The sequence below is a fragment of the Macrobrachium nipponense genome, chromosome 18 (genome assembly GCF_015104395.2).
Source record: "Macrobrachium nipponense isolate FS-2020 chromosome 18, ASM1510439v2, whole genome shotgun sequence".
NCBI lineage: Eukaryota > Metazoa > Arthropoda > Malacostraca > Decapoda > Palaemonidae > Macrobrachium > Macrobrachium nipponense.
Window position 1 is genome coordinate 64,787,988 of NC_087211.1, and position 19,603 is coordinate 64,807,590.

Consider the following 19,603-nt stretch of genomic DNA (forward strand, 5'->3'; position numbering starts at 1 on the left):
TATATATATATATCTATATAGGAATTGTGAATAGGATAGTTAGAGGCAGGGCACAGGGGTGGGGTTGCAAACCACCCTACAAGATGAGAGTTTTTGAGGTTGGTTGCAGGAAATGGTCAACTCAGCTGGTCGCAAGTTACAACGATATGGACATCCAAATGATAGTTAGCCTAAGTCCCCACTTGTCATAGAGGTGACTTACAACTCTAATGTTGCCTCGAGCTGCATATGTATGTGTCTGCAGTATGTGCCTGCGAATTGACTTTTGAGTGCCACTGTACTTATACCTTAAGACAAGAACTTCTTATTTCAATTTCCTTTCCTCTGCCCTCCATGTAGTAAATCTCCTAAGCTCCCATTACTATTCATTGGTGTGTCCCATATCGTATAAACTGAATGATTTATTGTACTTTGCATGAATGCAGTTAGGGATAGAGATCTTTACTTTTAAATTTATAAAGTTAACATATCTCCCTCCAATACTGGAAGGGTCCTTTTATGTATTAAGTTTAAACTACAATAATCTATTTCCAGAACCGATTGTCTCGCCCCTCAATGTTCTGTAACCAAACCTTTGCGATTCTTACCTCGAAGAGGCATTCTATCCATTGCAAGCAAGCTATCGGCTCCCATTGTCTATTGCAAGATTATCAATCTAGAGCCAACGCTCTTCATTTATGGTTCATAATTATTTTTAATATTATTTTTGGGACTATGTAATTCTCCCATAATGGCGTTTATTTAATTAACAATTGTCCTACTGGTTTGCACACCAGTCAGCATTTATTCGTGTAACTGATCCATGTAATCTCCTTACTAACCCTAGATATCCTATGTTGTGTTGACTGTTTGTCGTGATTGCATCACTTAATTTGCCAGCTGGCTTACTTATCGCATTACTTACTATATAAATAAAGCAATTTAAGTAACCCATCTACACTTAGGTTTCAATGGCGACCAACTTTATTGTTTAGCATGCAATACGCTGGGTAAGTAATCTAGGCTGTTACATTTCAGTATGGATTTGGAGTGCAAATTTTAACATTACAACTGCGATTAAATGGTCGCCAAGTGAAGAAAAGTGTCGCTTAGTAAGAAGAATATTTTACTACTGGGAGACCAGACAAATCCCCAAAACTAACAGGAATTATTAAGAAATGGAAAAGTCACCCTTACAGTAGAGTTTGATGCCCGTTTTCAATTAGAGGAGAATTCGTTAATGCTGATACTGTACGTATATGTATATATTTTTTCTTTCTGACTTCAATACAAAATTAATTAGTATGTGTTTATAAGTTTATTATTATATAACATTTTATCAAATTAGAAAATTAATTAATATCAACATTTAGTGCAGAACACACTTTTGAACGTTCAAAATAAATGGTTCTTTACTTGGTCCTATCGTCTGGGTTTCTGGGTTTTTTATTCGGAAAATTAAAAAAAAAATTAAACTGAAGTCAGATATTTTTTGAAAATAAGTATCTATGGGCTGCAAGCACATAACATCAGCAAAGATGTTGCAGAGACAAATCTTGATGATTTGTACTTAGGTGGCAGAGCAATGGCTTTATTAAGAAAACAGATTGTCTAAATTTTCTTGTTGAATTATCAAAACAAATTAAGCAAAGGTTCCCCATTCATAAAGATGGTGTTATTGCTAATTTAAGCATCTTGGATCCAGATTTGGCTCTTGATACTGCAGTCACCAACATCTCTTTTCAAATTAGCATTTAGCTTTCCATCAACTATCTCTGAAAAGGAATTGAATGACTTAGACGACGAATGGAGATAATTCCGAAATTCAAAAGATATAACTCCAATTTATAATTCAATTCCAGAATTCTGGTACAAATTAAGAAATATAAGAGATGACTTTGATATTCCTAAATTTGAAAAGATTTCCTGCTTTATGACAAATTTAACAATACTACCACATTCTTCTGCCTCAGTAGAACGGGTTTTCTCTCAAGTTAATTTAGTCAAATCAAAAAATACAAACTCTCTCAAGCCCTATTCAGTGAGAGACAAGCTGCCTGCTAAACAGGCAATAACCAGAGGTGGTCTTAGTAGTGATACTTGGGAACCTACTTTTTACTGTTACCTACATCAGAACTCGTAAAGATGTAATGGATGGTGTTTGACATAAAAGGTATCAAAAACGTCTGAAAGATCTGCAAGATTCAAATAAAGTGACCCTGCAAGAAGTTTCTGAATTTGAGAGCGATCCGGATCTAGAAACACAAGCGTAAACCTTTTCCATCCATCACCTTAGTTACTGGAAGCCTAAGGTTCTTCTGATTATTTATGTACCAGGTATGTCTAATGTCCATATATATATATATATATATATCTATATATATATATATATATATATATATATACATATATATGATATATATATATTTATATATATATATATATATATATATATTATATGATATATGTAACCCGGTATGTCTCATGTCCAATATTATATATAATTAATATAACATCATATATATATATATAATATTATATATATATACTAATATAATAGATATATATATATATATATATATAGTTTTTTATATATATTATATATAGATATATATATTACTATTATAATATATATATATATAGGCTGGGTTTTTTGTATAGGAATCTGGTTTTATCCATCTGAATCTGGGGTTTTCTGAAAAGTACGAATTGCAGCCCTGATTAGTAGATACAAATGTCATGTTACACAGAATCCAAACAAATGTAAAGCAGTTGGTCCCGTTGCTGAATAACCACTGGTTCATGCAACGTAAAAGCACCATACAAACAAACAAATGAATCTGTTCTCGGCTCAAATATGACCCGAACCGGAGTAGCTTAAAAGACTGACAGTGACAGAATGCTACTATAAGTTAGCCAATCATAAGCTTACATATCTTGTTTAATTTCATACGTTTTTACATTATGTCTTACAAGTAGAGTATGCAAATTAGGAAATAAGGGCCTATGCATTTTGTTATAAGAATGCAGGCCTAGGCTGTTAGCTAAACAGTATGTAAGCAGGTTAAATAGCCTATATCAAGCATAATCGTTGTAGGCTAGACAATAGGCCTATATGGATGAGACTTGAAGATGCATGTCATCCAACACCAATGCTTGTCAACACATTCAACATAGCCCCATAGGTATAAAGTAACTAACCTACCAGTATGTTACCAACTCTACATAGCAATGTATTGTAGAACCTGGTAGATAAATGTGTAGATTAAGTATACCCATACTCTGTTTTTTTCCATTTGTCCATCGGCTTGTGGTGGTCGCGCATGGTAACACTGCGTCCCGGGCTTTAAATAGTTACGCTATGTCTAAGTTTTAGGTAAATAAAAGGATATCTGGGTGTACATTTACAACTGAAAAGTGTTTTAATAATTTACTGTATGCGAATTACACCATTAATATTCAAAATAGGATATTATTTAAAGCCCGGGACGCAGTGTTACCATGCGCAAATACCACAGGTGGATTGACAGATGAAAAAAAAAAACAGAGTATAGTAGCTTGTTAGGCGGGTATATTTCTTAGGAAATTAACTTTTTCTATAGTGTTTTGGGTGCTTAGTAAGAAGGTACCTTATTTTTTGGTAGTTGACTGTAATTACCGAGTAACCTGTAAAATCACGCTTCTGAATCTCAAAAGCCCACAATTTAGGTAATATCATAGTCACACACCTGAACCTAATAATCTTGCTCACATTCCCTATAAAGTATGAGTAAAATCTTGCACAGGCCAAGTGAGAGATTTCTGGGGTTAGCTCACTTAACAAAAGTTGTTCAGAATACCATGTTCTATCATACAATATTAGTCTCCTCTTTCAATACCGATTTTGAAGTTGATCCCAAATTTGGTCTAATATTTTGTATGGAGGAAATTTCAAATTTGACCTCCAATTTAACCTCAAAGGTCAAATGCCATTTTGGCAAACAGCTGTTTCTGAACTTTACATTAGCCTATAGGTAGTTAGTGATACATTCTGTCATAGTTGCCAGCTGTGAACAAAAAAATACCGTCAAAAGTTTTCTCTTACTCAGGGAGTAACCCTACAAACTACTTTGTGTTGTTGTTGTTGTTGTTGTTGTTGTTCTTGCTATTGTTTTTCTTGTTGGAGGGGATCAGGAAAGCCCTCTGGAAAAGCCTAAAAAGATCTTAAAATGGTGTTTCACGTTGAGTTGAGGATATAGGAGTTTTAGGATGGGATATTTATTATATAATTATTAGAATGAAAATATAAAAAAATAAATAATGTTTATCTTAAACAGTACAGAAAGATTGTTTCTAAAAAATATATAGTGTATTTATTTTAATTTTCGTTGGTGAAACGATGCACTGTTTGACCGTAGATTTTAGCATGCGCCTCGAGTAAGCTGGAAGTTGGATCGCGCCTAGTTTTTTAGGGACGTGGCCTGCTGACTAAAAATTGTTGTTTGCCCTATCATTTTTTTATCAAGAAAAATCTTAGGTATAATGGTTTAACTGTGAGTGTTTTATTCTAAAATATTGACTTTTACCATCATGACTGACCAACATTAGGAAAATGCTAAATGGTATTGGCCAATAGCCTATCTTTTTTTTCCAAGTTATGGTAAAAGGTTTACAATATTTTTAATATGACCATAAGCCACAAGGCAGTAACATTTAGTCTATCATTACCTTGACTAAGACAAGGAAAGTTTTATTAGCCATATCTCTAATTTTCAAAATAGGTCAGGGGTATTTAGTAAGTTACTGAAAGTAACCACTGTATGAGCCCAATTTATTTATTTTTGTTTCAGCAGTTTATGTTAGAATTATTTATTGTAAAAAGGAGGAAACATTTCTTTTAGTATGTAGTATTACAAGCTACATTGCCTGTATGTCACAGATATCAGTTAACCAGCATTAAGAGGTCATGTTGTGCTTGTTTCACCCAAAAGCCTGCGAGGTGGACCAGACGACCCATATCAAGCACACAGACATGAAACTGAACTTGATAATTAAATAAAATTCTAATAAAGCTAGACAAAAACAATTTTGATTGATTCAAGTAACGGCAAGCTTGTACAGTATCTTGAAGTGGAATATGTCAAAAGAACCAAGAAACTGAATAATCTTTGTCTGTTTGAGAAGCTCCAATAAGATAGTCGGAAATCTATGGCTACACTCTGTGATACTGATGTAGCTATCTAAACACACTGCTTTGCATCCATCACATTAATGGAGTCAGGTCCATTTCTAGGTGGTATAGAAAAAAAGTTAATGGGAAGACAATGAAGTTTCAATAAATGAAAGTGGGCAAAGAATCTCTCATAATCAATATGTATAACCACAAGGAGGACCACATCCAGTGTTATAAATGAAATTGCCTTGGGTGCAATGGAATATCTACTTCAAAGGCTTGACCTGGAGCAAGAGGACATATTGACACAAATTAGAGTAGTTGTAGAGGGAAAAACAGCTTCAAAAATGATCAAATCAACGAGAAGGTTTCTGGAAGGTCTTTTTTGGAGTATATTCGGTCATTAAATTCTCAGATGAAGTCCTTGGACATTTTTCCTCTGAAAACCATCCTGTTCCAAGTAACATTACGGATGGAACAGGGAAAATATATCACATGTTGAAAATTTCCTGGCCTGGAACAGTCTTTTCCAAATTGGTTCAAGCCGGTTTGTCTTTAACTCCCCACAGTGTTGGTCCTTAAGAACGGGTTGTTTCATGTCATACCATTATCAAAGGACGTAAGTCTCCAGGAATATAGATAACTACTTACTGGAGACTTCAATGCAGCTCTCCAGTAAGTAGTTATCCATATACCTTGAGACTTCAATGCTGCTCTCCAGTAAGTAGTTATCTATATTCCTGGAGACTTCAATGCTGCTTTTTAGTAAGTAGTTGCCTATATTCCTGGAGACTTCAATGATACTCTCCAGTAAGTAGTTATCTATACTCCTGGAGACTTCAATGCTGATCTCCAGTAAGTAGTTATCGACATATCTAAAAACTAAGTGTTCCTTTGAGAGAAGTTTGGTGCTAATTTTCACTCACGAAAAACTAATCAAATTCAGTTTCAGTTAAATTTGTATTAATAATAAAAACAATTAATGGACAAGGGCGCAAAAACAGCAAAATCGGATTTTGGAGACATTGATTTGACAAATCCACGGGATCATAAAATAGTTGACAAATTCGAGACTGAAGAAGTGACAAGAAAGGCAGCCACGAATTGCACAAGACGAAAGGCCGAGATGAAAACTCATATCGACTGCAAACTATTTCCTTTTTATCCACTCTTGGGTTGATGTATAAAGACCATCAGGGTGGTTAAGGTGTTGTTACTCGGAGGATTCTAGTTCAATTACCACCCAGAGAAATTTTCGTGTAGGTTACTTTGGTAAGGCATGGCTCGACTAAAAATAAAAATGTGAGCGGTACACCGGGTATATTGGTTCCTTGATACACCTGGTTGTCTATTAATTTTTCCCCAAGCTCTCTGTATCATAACAACTTTCCAGTGGCTAACACAATTAGATTTATGAAATTATATTCATAGATCTTGAAATGTGCTGTTTATAATCTCATTACTTTATAAATAGATGGATTATGTAAATCGAAAGCGATTTTCCTTTCAAATCATCATTTTCTGAAATTGACACCAAATAATGACCTAATATGAACAAAAGTTGGATTCCAGATAATGCCTGAGGCTGCAGCAGCCACACCTGACTGGAAAAAAGTTGATGATTATGATTGATCAGGAGTGAATACGATTTTTATCATTGCTATTTTTATTACTCTGTTACTATACCATTTTTCTATTTATTTAACAACAACTCATGTCACTTGCAATGTGAATTATTATTCGTATATCATTAACATATTGTCTACAGCCTTGGCTAGGATATATGAGCATTGGCATCCAATTGCTCGTGGTTGGTATGGTGTTGGCGTCCCACCTCGGTGGTCGTGGGTTCGATTCTCGGCCATTCCATTGAGGAGTGAGAGATGTGTATTTCTAGTGATAGAAGTTCACTCTCGACGTGGTTCGGAAGTCACGTAAAGCCGTTGGTCCCGTTGCTGAATAACCACTGGTTCCATGCAACCTAAAAGCACCATACAAACAAATCGACCATTCATGTCCGCAGTTACGAGAGAAATAGGCTTCATTGCGGTGTTACCAAACCATTTTCATGAAACCGAAGGGGACAGGGTAAAGGAATACTTTGAGGCAACTGTACACGTTTATGGATTTAGTTAACTGATTTTTCTGCTTTTTCACTTACTTTTCTAAACTATACCACAAAGTAAAAATATGAAAGAAATTTCCTTATTATTGGAACATTACTTATTGATAAATTCCCCTACATTCAACCTGTATACAACAGTTGTAATAAATCCATTTTTGTGAGGGAGGCATGAAGATCTGAAGTTGGCTCAGTATTTTCTTTTCTTTTTTTTTGTGGCAGGGTTTGGACATGAAATTATCCTCTTTAATCATAAAATTTAAAGTATCTGCAGTTGTAATTTTGATAATGGAAGTGTGTTCTAGAGTCTTCAAATCCCACTAAAAGTTGGTTTCCTGGCGCTCTGCTCTGGACCACACTGGAGGAGCAGTCACCTTATACCCCCTAGCATTATGCCTGCGACTACGGCGCTCGGCAGTAGGTAGTACTATAGTACTCCTCATATTACAAATCATAATCCATCTAGCGCCTCGGTGGCGTGGTCGGTATGGTGTTGGCGTCCCACCTCGGTGGCAGCGAGTTCGATTCTCGGCCATTCCATTGAGAAGTGAGAGATGTGTCTTTCTGGTGAAAGTTCATTCTCGACGTGGTTCGGAAGTCACGTAAAGCCGTTTGTCCCGTTACTGAATAACCACTGGTTTCATGCAACGTAAAAACACCATACAAACCATAATATCCATCTGGTAGTCCAGTGAAATTTCCTTAAAATATGCACCGAGAGATTGAAAGAATAGGAGCAAGCGCATGCGTGACTCACTTTCCTCATATGTTATTCCCGTAAAAGAATCGACTTCGCGAGTGGCATCCATGCACTAGACTCACTTCAGCGGTAGCCCAGCTGTTGTGTGTTAGAAGTCTATCGTTGCTAAACGTTGAATTATTCCTCTGGGTTCCTCTGCTTTGTGTTTTCTTCTTCCTCTTCGCTTCGTATCGTTTCAGACAGGTACGAATTACCCAGGACAGCCTTTGCTTTGCACATGTCTGCATATTAGTGTAATTTTCTATAATTTTTATATATGCCTACATGTCACGTGTATAAAACGTTAGTTATATTGTTATTGTCTGTTTCTGATTGGAATATAGAGGATGAACTACACGATGTCTTAGTTTTAGAGGGTGACTGCAATTTTTGTCTTAAATTTTTGTGTTACCTATTATGATGCGAAAAAGTTTCCGTCAAAAATGTTCATTGTACGCTATGCAAGATTTTATATCGTTAAAGATATTATAATATAGAATTGTTATTATTTCAGCGTGGAGCCATGTTCACTCTGACAACTTTTGAATCGGTGATTAACTCTATTTTGAAAATTCGACTATATTAAGCATTTTCGTACACTTTCACAGGAGGCAAGGCTATACACTAGACCGACAGGAGGCTCGCCAGTAGCTCATCGAATACCAAAGTGGAACACCTTTTACACTCTTCACCATTCTTGCAACAATCTTTCACTTCCTTCATATGAGGACCCTTACCTTCATTTCCAGCACCTCATTCACGCCTTTTGTCCAAGCTGCTTTAAAAGTCTCCCTCTCCTCCTTAGACCTACTAAGGCTTATTACTTTCGAGTCAATCGTTGTGTTCATACATAGTTGGACCATTTCAAGCCAGTAACCTTTTTTGCCCGTAGCTAATCGCATCTCCATATTTCTCACACTTTTAATTCAGCTTACAGCACATATACGCCACGCAAACAGAACACTGGTCATCTCAGCTGCTTCCATTTTTATAAGTCTATTGTAAACTTAAATCGGAAAAGCTTCAACCTTGGTTTCATTTATCTGCTTTCGACACTTTTGCCACAACAATCCCTTCATGCAATCTCACTGTTGCTTCAGTTATTATTTTAGAGCGTTGGTATTTTTACCATTCAAACCTAGGCCAACCCATGATAAAAAAAAAAGTATTTTCACTCAATCTCTCTCTCTGAGAAATATAATACACACACCACACACACACACATATATATATATATATATATATATATATATATATATATATATATATATATATATATATATAAATATATATATATATATATATATATATATATATATATATATATATATATATATCACACACACAGAAATGATTAAGGTATTTGTCTTTGGACATCTAAAATTTCTCTTCATGTGCTTCACATTTTTATTTTCAGGTCGGAAAATATCGATAGCAATACTTTCCGGTCTATGACGGGAGACAAGGCCTTAACAGTGTTACATTTGACAAATGGGGAACGTTAGACCTACAGAGAACGCACCAAGTCATCTGAGATAAGAATCATGTTGTGTGTTCAGATATTACACTTTTTGATTCTCGGTGGTTTGTTGGCCCGTAGAAACTTTGGCTACGCGCAGCAAGGTAAGTCTAATTAAAGTTAATTAAATCCTAAGTGCAGACAGAAAATTTTAAGTCCACCTCAAGTAAATTCGTTAATAAAACCTAGGTGGAGAGAAATTTAAAGTTCACGTTACGTGAAAAGAAAACATTATCACTAAAGTAGCGTTTATTAACAATAGTAATTATACATCCCCGTTACACTGTTCCCAGTATCACAATATACAAAGATTACAAACATTTGTGTGTGAATGCTTTAAAAAAAACATATCAACGGACGCATCACATACGTCTATAGGTCTCCCACAATGTCCTCTAGCTCGTCCCATCACTATCATATGTCATTTACAATAATGATGACACGTACTACGATGCATGATTAACGATCTGTTATGGCTACATAAATCTTCAATGTCCTAAAAGGGTAAAATGACTGCCCAGCTAATTCGTCTGTTCTTTAGTCACGAGAAGCGTTCTACATGTCTATTCTCCTCGTCTCTTACAATATTTAGCGATAAACAGAGGGGAAAATAAGTTCTTTTATGTTATAAAAGAAGGCAGAGTATGTATTTTAATAATGATGTCGCACGCTACGGTTTTGGTGTGTGAAATTACGGTTCTTGGGACATGAGTCCCCTTAGCTATATAAATTTGATTAGGCACATGTGCACCCCCCCCCCCCCCCCCCCCCCCCCCCCCCCCCTACACTCCCCCAATGAATTTTTAAGAAGCTGTAAACTGATGAAGTAGCTGCCGATTTTAATTAATATTCGCCTTGTGTAACCTAACTGTAACCAGAGTCTCTGACTGTAACTGCAGACTGAGTTGCCCGGTCGTAATCAACTGTATAAATGCCTTCATACAAGGAACTCTCTCTCTCTCTCTCTCTCACCCCTGATGTTGGTGAGTTCCGTGTGCTAATAATGATAACCTCAGGTTGTAACACCTCAACGCTGCCTGATAACAGAATAAGTATTTTGGTTAGTTTCATACATTAGTACTACGTTGGCTATTAGTAATGAGAGAGAGAGAGAGAGAGAGAGAGAGAGAGAGCCTATAATGGTATTATCATAAATACTTCCCTGATATAGACAGGCTTGTATCTTTCCGATGTATTGTAAAATCGTTCTGTTATTGTTTTTATAATGTTAAAGTAGACTTAGGCCAGTTTTGCCCACTACTTTCAAGGTCTCTTTTATATGAAAAATGCCACCACTTATATCTTTAATAACCATCAAATTCATGACATGAAAACCTACATATACTTTTCTATATACAACACGTTTTTCTTATAGTTTCCCTAGAAATACTCAAGACTGTAGTACCAGTATGCGTGTCAAGTCCGCGAATTTGCGCGAAAGTACAACGTTCTTGGCGCGAAACGTAATACAACTCTTGGGTTGCGTTTTTCTTTTCTTTCTTTTTTATGTACAAGCGTGTCTTTTCCCAATGTAATATTCAAAATCTACTCTGAACTCGTTGGAATTCATGGCTTTAGACAGTAGTTGTGAATTAATAATGTTCAAGTCGATTAAACTTAGCATTTCATATGTAGCAAACAGATTGAACGCTATTTCCAAATCGCGCGTGACCAAATTACTCTAGTTGTAAAAAGAACGCTACGTAGTACTTCTGTTATCTTGGATCAACATTTGACTTAGCCGATAACAATTTACAAGGTGTGGGCCTATTTGTATTTTATTTATGACATGATTCCTTGTAGTCTGAGCGTCTTTTCAAACTTGACTTTTCAGGTATGTACTTTTTTCCCAGCTTGGAAGAAACATTCTGATTAAGTAAAATGCCTTTTCATTATGAAACATTTTTAAAAAGATTGAATGTAATTTTATGCCCTGCCAAAGTTTATAATTCACACAAACATTTTCCAACCTAAAAACTAAACGAGAGTAATATGAAACGCGATAAAAAAACAAAAATCACTTATTTTGCTTGGAATGGGAGATTCCCCCGCGAGGAGTAGAGTAGAGCTGTTTCGCCCAGTGTATGATATAATTTATGTCCGCTCAGATTGTCTGGTTACATGCGAACTGCGGTAGTAGCTTATTACCGTTCATTTTCTCGGAGTAGCAAGCGTCATGAGCGTGGACAGTACAGTATTGCAGTAAAATGTGTTTAGTGGTTGCGAAATAGCTAGTGTGCAAGGCGCCTCCTTGCCAGTCTACGTCCCAGGTCATTTATGCTTTTTTTTTTTAAATATCCTTTATGTATACTGAATTAAGAGACGTTTATGGCGCGAAAACAAATTTATATAGCTCAATCCAATGTTTGTCTTTTGCTGCCTACTGATTGTTGCTACAGAGTCGGGGTTTTTGACAGTTTAAGTAAACTGCATATGATAGCGGAACAAAGCTGCGGAAAAAACCGACAGTGGCCTTGAATGGAAGTAAGGAAGATTCCTTTTAAGGTGCAATTAAATTATTCATGGACTACCCTTGCGGAAGACAGTGACAGGAGAGTGAATATATATATATATATATATATATCTATATATTATATATATATATAGATATATATATATATATATATCCAATGTAACACGAAGGAACACATGCTTGGGAATATCCTTAAATCCACGGTAGAAAGATGAGTAAAACTTGGTACTTGGAACAAGTACTTTCGTAGTTTATTTCTACATACATTCTCAAGAAGCTACTTAGTGGGACTTGTTCCAAGTCCAGTTTCACTCCTTTCTACCGTGGATTTAAGGATATATATATATATTATATATTATTATTATATATTATAATATAATATATCTATTATATACTAATTAGATATATTATATATAATTTTGTAAAAAAATTTTACATCGTTTGTGCAATCTAGTATACCTTATAAATTGGTTCACGGTGTTTGCAATTGTCCAAGTTTGCGTTAATGCATAGAGGAGTCACACGCTCCCACAATGCCCTTCTCTCCACTCACTATTCCCGTAGAATTCAAGAGGAAGAGGATTGGACACTCTTAAAGAAGCGATTCACATGTCATGGCCAACTTAATTATTGAGACAGGTATTTCGTCATCCTGAAATCACTTCGGGAATAGATTAGTTGAACAATTATCATCCCGTTATGTCGTTTATGGCCATTTGTTTTGTAAGTACGGATATTGTCACGCGTGTATTTTGTTTCATGCAACCTGTTTTTTTTTTATGTGACAATTTTCGTAGCGCATTTTGCTGTACTGTCAGGAAGGAAGTCATTCAAATTGGCGGCTGAGATATATATATATATATATATATATATATATATATATATATATATATATATATATATATATATATATATAATGCTATATCAATTGTATGCAATGTTTCTGTAACCATTTTTAATATTTTTACTATTGTTCTCAATATTGGTACTGCCATTGCCATTATTATCATTATTACCATTTTTGCTACTACTTCAGCAACCGTGTGGATATTGCCAATTATCATTTTATCTCTTTATTTAGATAGGTGGACTGCATTGTATATCCCAAATATATGGCCCTGATTGAGAGAGAGAGAGAGAGAGAGAGAGAGAGAGAGAGAGAGAGAGAGAGAATGTTTGTTATGCGGTGTTATGCGTGCTCAATGTGCTTACGTGGATATATACTATTGAATAATAAAGAAAATAATTATGTTGCCCATCTTTCCGTAACGTCCCATGCGTCTTGTTGAAGATGAATGTACTGTACCATGAGTAAATTGAGGAATAACAGTAAATTAGGCCATTAACAACGCCGCTTGCGGTAAGAAACAAAGGTTTAGCCGTGTTGCTGAATATTCCATTAGCCGAGTAAAGGAATTTACTGACTCCATCACGACCTCGCGCTGAAAAGGCACGTGATAAAAGGAAAGACAAATCAAGACAGACTCTAACCAAAATGTACCGCGTTTAATGGACGGTTTATATGCATGTCAAATGGTAGACTTGAAAATTGTAGGTTTCTTTCGTAGTTTATCATTATTCTTGGCACCAGAAATATCTCTCTGTGTCCTTTCCCTCTAGAAAATTATTTAGTGTAGAGGCGAGGTTATTGTGTTGCTTTTATATGCAAGTTGAGAGGGATTAGGTCTAGCCATGTTGCTTTTATCTGTGAAATAAGACGGACTATTCTGTTTTTCCATCTGTCCATCCGCCAGAGGTGGTCGCGCATGGTAACACTGCGTCTCGGGCTTTAAATAGTTACGTTATGTTTAAGTTTTAGGTAAACAAAAGGATATCTGGGTGTATATTTGCATCTGAAAAGTGTTTAAATAATTTACTGTATGTGAATTACACTGTTAATATTCGAAATAGGATATTATTTAAAGCCCGGGACGCAGTGTTACCATGCGCAAACACCACAGGTGGATGGACATAAAAAAAAAAAAAAACAGTATAGGTCTAGGTAGTCATATTGCCTTTATCTGTGAAAAAAAGGGGCTAGGTGATAGGTCTCACTCTTTCTCTCTCTTTCTCTCTCTCTACTATATGTTATATAAGTGCAAGGGTTCTTAGTTTTTTTTTTTTCTCACCTAAATGTACACCTAATCGGTTCGACCAGCAGCAAGCCTTTACCCCCATATTAATCTGACACGGAAAATGGAATTAGTATTAAGATTATTAGAACAGGAAATGGTACTGCAGCTAAAACAACCAAGTTCCTAAAAGTATAATGATAATGCTCTCTCTCTCTCTCTCTCTCTCTCTCTCTCCAAGAAAGCGAAGGCTGATGAACCCTGTTTTAATGAAGCTATAGCAGTTTATTGGGGTCCACTTCCTCCTTTTAGTTGTGTACTTTTCGACGGTATATGCATCTTTCTTTATTCCTTGACGTTGGCAATCTGAAAACTGTTAGTCCACAGGCTTTTTATTACGTTTGCAGTCACCACCATAACATTCCAAACCGATGAGATACCAACAAATATTTCTTTGGCGCGATGGAAAGGCCCAGTACCTGAGATGACGTCACTGACTGTGTGTATGTACCTGAAGACCTGGAGAGCAAGGAAGAGCTACGATACTATCGTCAGTTACGCTGTCGAGAGCAATTTCAACGAGTTGTATATTGGTAATTTACTTTCAGGATACTTTTTTATGGGAATTAGATTGTAATGGTCTTAGATCTACATCTCTGTAAGTATTAGAAAAATAGCTGGCCTAAGTAGTGGCAATATTTTTTATATATAAAACGGATGTAGCCATAATGTAGTTGAAGTGTTCAAAGTTTTCAAATTTATCGCATCTCTTATCACAAAATGAGATATACACCCAAAATGAGATGAATCCTATTAGATGAACGCTATTTAATGCTATAGGTTCAATGCCTGTTGTAATCATTAACTTCTATTGATTTCTTCCTAACAAGCTGTCCAAGATCTTTCAATTTGCCCTGTTACAGTTTTCACCTGTCATTTAATAGCAAATCCTATTACTCTAGAAACTACTTAGTAATAATAAAATTTTGAACCTAGCTGAAACCAACCTCACCAGATTGTACAGTTTTTCGTCTTGTAGATAGACCCAATGGTGCAGGTTACCCACATTGTAAATCCTGTTAGTATTTATTGTTACATTTACACAAACGGTAGCAGTCTTTAGGAGAAAATTCTCTATAATGATAATTCAGATTTTACTGTCTGAATTGAAATTCATTATTTTAATATCATTTTCTCCCTTTCTCTCTCAAGGGTTTCCTTTTCCGTCGGGTATGATGTTCGAGGTCTGGTGGGACTACGATTCAGTGTGCCAAGTCAATGTTCCCAATGGCCTTCATCAGTGGTGGCGATTTTGTTTCCTGTTGGACATGGAAGAGAAGACATACGCTCTTTATTGGAACAACCAGACCTACAGCGGTCCAATCACAGTCCCTGACAGGATACGTAGTGGTGGAGTATTCATTTTAGGACAAGACCAGGATGATTTGAATGGCGGCTTTGCTGCATCGCAAAGTTTCAATGGAATCATTGCCGATTTCCAGGTCTTTGACCGTTTGCTTTCACAAGATGATGCCCTGGACTTTGTTGCGTGTAAGACAAGGAATTCCCATCTGAAGCCAATTATAGATTTTACAGATGTTGCAAATCAGTGGACCCTTGAAGGTTCTGTAGAGGTTGGTCAGATCTCATTGGAGGATATCTGCAAAACTGAAGGTGATGTTTTGATCATGTTTCCAGAGCCGAGACTATTCTCAGAATCTGCTGCCCTTTGTCACAATCTTGATGGTAGCATTGTTGCCCCAGCCTCCCCAGAGGAGAACAGAGGAGTATTGCCCTATGTCACGCCACATATAACCCAGTGTAAGGATGGTAATGGAAATATTGTCCACCTAGGGGTAATAGGCGAGAAAGAAACGGGAACATACTATTACTATGACAGTGGTAAGCCCCTGAAGTACCACAATCTCTCTTCCCTCACCGTTCTTGATGATATCCAGTGTATGGGTTATCTGATGACTGTTGGCAGTGAAGGGAAATGGTACCAGAACCGATGTAAAGATTACGAGCTTTGTACACTTTGTTCCTTCTCTGGCATAACTCATCTCAAGGTTTGTAGAGTTGAAGACTGCAGTTTATACCAATGCCTGTAAGTTTGATATGCACCTTAGATATATTCCTATGTGCAGTGATGAAAAATCAGTGTGCTTTCTGGGAAGGACAAGATTTTTTCATACTTCATGCCTTCATAATTAGGAGTCTTAAACAATTCTGGTAATTGATGGTAAACACTGCTGAAGTATCTGTAACCTTCTTATGTTAGCAAAAAATAGAGGCAACGCTTTTTCATGATATCAAAATGCACCTGACGTTTGCACTTTACTTACATCCAGATCTTGCTTATATAAGGTCCTTTGTTAATTTTTTCACATCAGTGACTTACCAAGCAATTACATAGTTGAAAGTTTCTTACCTTGGCAGTCCAAAATCAAATTTTGCAGTGGCGCTGCCATTGGTGTTCTGTGAAGGCCCCTTCATGACCCTTGTCCAAGAATGCTGTATCTGTGAAGGCCCCTTCATGACCCTTTTCCAAGAATTCTGTATCTGTAAAGGCCCCTTCATGACCCCTTTCCAGGGATGCTGTTTCTTTTTCTTGAGAAGCCTAATTACCAAAGCTATGCTCAAATCCAAGTGGACGCTCTTCCACTCTTAAAAGTCAAGGAGCATGAGGTTTGAGCAGCCGCCACGTCTTTAGCTTTTCGCCATAGTTTGTCATTGGCTTTTTATCTATACTCTGTTTTTTTCCATCTGTCCACCCGCTTGTGGTGTTTACGTATGGTAACACTGCGTCCCGGGTTTTAAATAGTTACGCTATGTGTAAGTTTTAGGTAAATAAAAGGATATCTGGGTGTACATTTCCAACTGAAAAGTGTTTTAATAATTTACTGTATGCGAATTACACCATTAATATTCGAAATAGGATATTATTTAAAGCCCGGGACGCAGTGTCACCATACGCAAACACCACAGGCGGGTGGACAGATGGAAAAAAACAGAGTATAGTGTAGGTGACAGCATTGGTTTTTCTGGTCTGTGTGCTTTCATGACTGCAAAGTCCCCAGTGAGTAGAGGCAATTCCTGGTCAATACTGCCACGCCTTCAATGGGTTGAGAGCGCCGACCAAGAGGCAGTTATATTCGGCGACTCTCTTGCCAGGTAAGTTACAATAAGCATTGTTACAATGCTAGCAAAATGTCTATTTCAAATTCATTATCATTCTTTTAATGTTTTGAAGTAACTTTTGTCCATGATTCCCACCTACTGTCAATGTGGAATCAGTTATGTAATTGCTTGGTAGTCACTTATGTAAAAATAATATTTTCATGATAAAACAAAGTTTTTCATATACTTACCCATTACATAATCGGATCCCCCCCCCACTCCCCCTACGCATATAGACATGATGGCTCAAACGAATTAAGGCTCTGCTATTTTGCTTTAACGACCCCAAAAGTGGGCGGGTCCTGTTTACCCACACTATCGATGGTAGGGCCACTGCAAAATTTGAATTTTTGACTGTCGAGGCGAAAGATTTCAGCTATTTAATTGCTTGGTATGTATATGTAAAACTTTATTTTATCATAAAAATACCATTTTTGTGCATTAACTGAACTTATACATTTTAAAGATTTTGCCCTTTAGATTCACATAGTTCTGAACCATCACCACTGCAAACTACTTTTTAATTTATGAACTTTGAATAACGAAACATTTTGTTTTAGGTACGTGGACTCTGTGTAGATTCTTTTTTTAAGTTTTTGATAATACGATATATTTGTTTTAGGTACGTGACCTCGTGTAGATTCTTTTTTTTTTTTTTTTTAATAACGATATATTTTGTTTTAGGTACGTGGACTCTGTGCAGATTCTTTTTTTGAATAACGATACATTTTGTTTTAGGTACGTGGACTCTGTGCAGATTCTCTTTTTGACCAAGTGTTCTTGGTCATGGGTACTCCAGATAGCAAACCATACTTCCAAGGGTTTTATTACTCTAATCTTCAGTGGTCTGGAAATGAATGGTTAATGACGTATGTAATGGATGAAGCTACAAATGCATCAATGATTGCTACAAAGCCTAGTAAGTTCAACAAAGACAACTCTTCTTTATCATGTACAAGTATGTTGCCCAACATAACTTGTGCATATTCGTATTAGGCATGATTCATTTTGAAATACTTCCTAGATTATTAATATACTTTACTGTTATTTGTTTGAAAATGTGTTGTCAATTAAATACGTACAGTAGTTTGTGTAAGAGCATTTTACAGATTGTATCAAATGACCATGTACCTAGGGCTTACAGTATACTTATAAAATATCTCAAAATCTGTTCATTACTGGGATTTTAATAGTACGTACTAATATCAAGGTACGATTTTATATGTCAATGTATTTCTTCCCATTTAACCAGATCAGTATCCGGTGGGTCATCATAAGTGGCTTGTACGAAAGGATCCTTGTTCTCTTGGGGAGGAAGCTCGTAGTATTCCTCTTGTGTTTACAACATGTGAGGTAAAACAAAAATATAATAATAAGGAATTTCATTTTACGATATTTCAATTGTATTCTTTTGCTATTTCAACGAGATTACTGTATGTTACCCTTGCTCAAAGTTTTCATAGTCTCTTTGCTTTGAGGTAATTTAATTTACTTTATATTGTCACTGGGTGGTACACATATTGTGAATTGAGAATTTAAAAACACAATATAGTTTAGTAAGGCTTGAAGTTACTCTAATTCAAAATTACATATTATCTAGATGAGCCATACAATAGAAGCAAATTGTAAACAATTACATGCTGAAAGATGTTCCCCTCTCCATACAACTGAGATGGAGTGTAAAAGAAAAAGTGTTTCTTTCTTTTTTATAATGCACACATTTAGCAGAACGTTCAGTGAATTGCCATTATGAAAGTATACTCTATATTGCAATTTTACAAAGGGCATCTAAAAAATTCCATGGAAATAAGAAATATATTAAGACATATAGACTGTAGACATACAGTACCAAATAGTTCATGTTAGCTATTGTTAAATTAGAAGTGTACTTACAGAAAATTCTATAGACTGTACGCTATATATTTAGTACGTATCTATGAATACGTATATTGTAGTTAATAGTCCGCAGCGCCATAACTAATGTCAATTGGCTGTCTTTTTAAACTGTCTAAAATTTTAATTGCTATACTGTAATAGTATATTTCACACTGAAAACCTTTGTCATGCCAGTAATGGTCAATTTCTTGTTTATGCATATTAGTATGTTAGAGTGCCTGGACAATACTTCCCCTTTTTAAGTACCAAATTTCACAATAGGCAGGGCAGTTCACTTGTGATGATGGTTCGTGTGTGAAAATAAGTCAGCGATGTGATTTCTTATTCGACTGTCCTGACCAAAGTGATGAAACCAACTGTAGTCTCATCAAGGCAAGTACATTTTTTTTTTTATCATTTCATTTATTTTTATATTCAAAATAATGACATTTGTAGGCTTCTTAATTCTCCAATTACCAGCCTCTGAGAATT

At 36.0% G+C, this 19,603-nt stretch overlaps 1 protein-coding gene across 1 annotated transcript in view; it reads left to right on the forward strand.

The window, feature by feature from the left end:
• The first annotated feature begins 15,280 nt into the window (after window positions 1–15,280).
• LOC135196619 (uncharacterized) overlaps window positions 15,281–19,603 on the forward strand; it is a 15,120-nt gene continuing 10,797 nt past the window's right edge. The window contains exons 1-2 of the mRNA XM_064223460.1: window positions 15,281–16,125; window positions 19,394–19,504. Coding sequence (XP_064079530.1) covers window positions 15,289–16,125; window positions 19,394–19,504 — 948 coding nt within the window. The 5' untranslated portion in view covers window positions 15,281–15,288. The remainder of the gene's footprint in view (window positions 16,126–19,393; window positions 19,505–19,603) is intronic.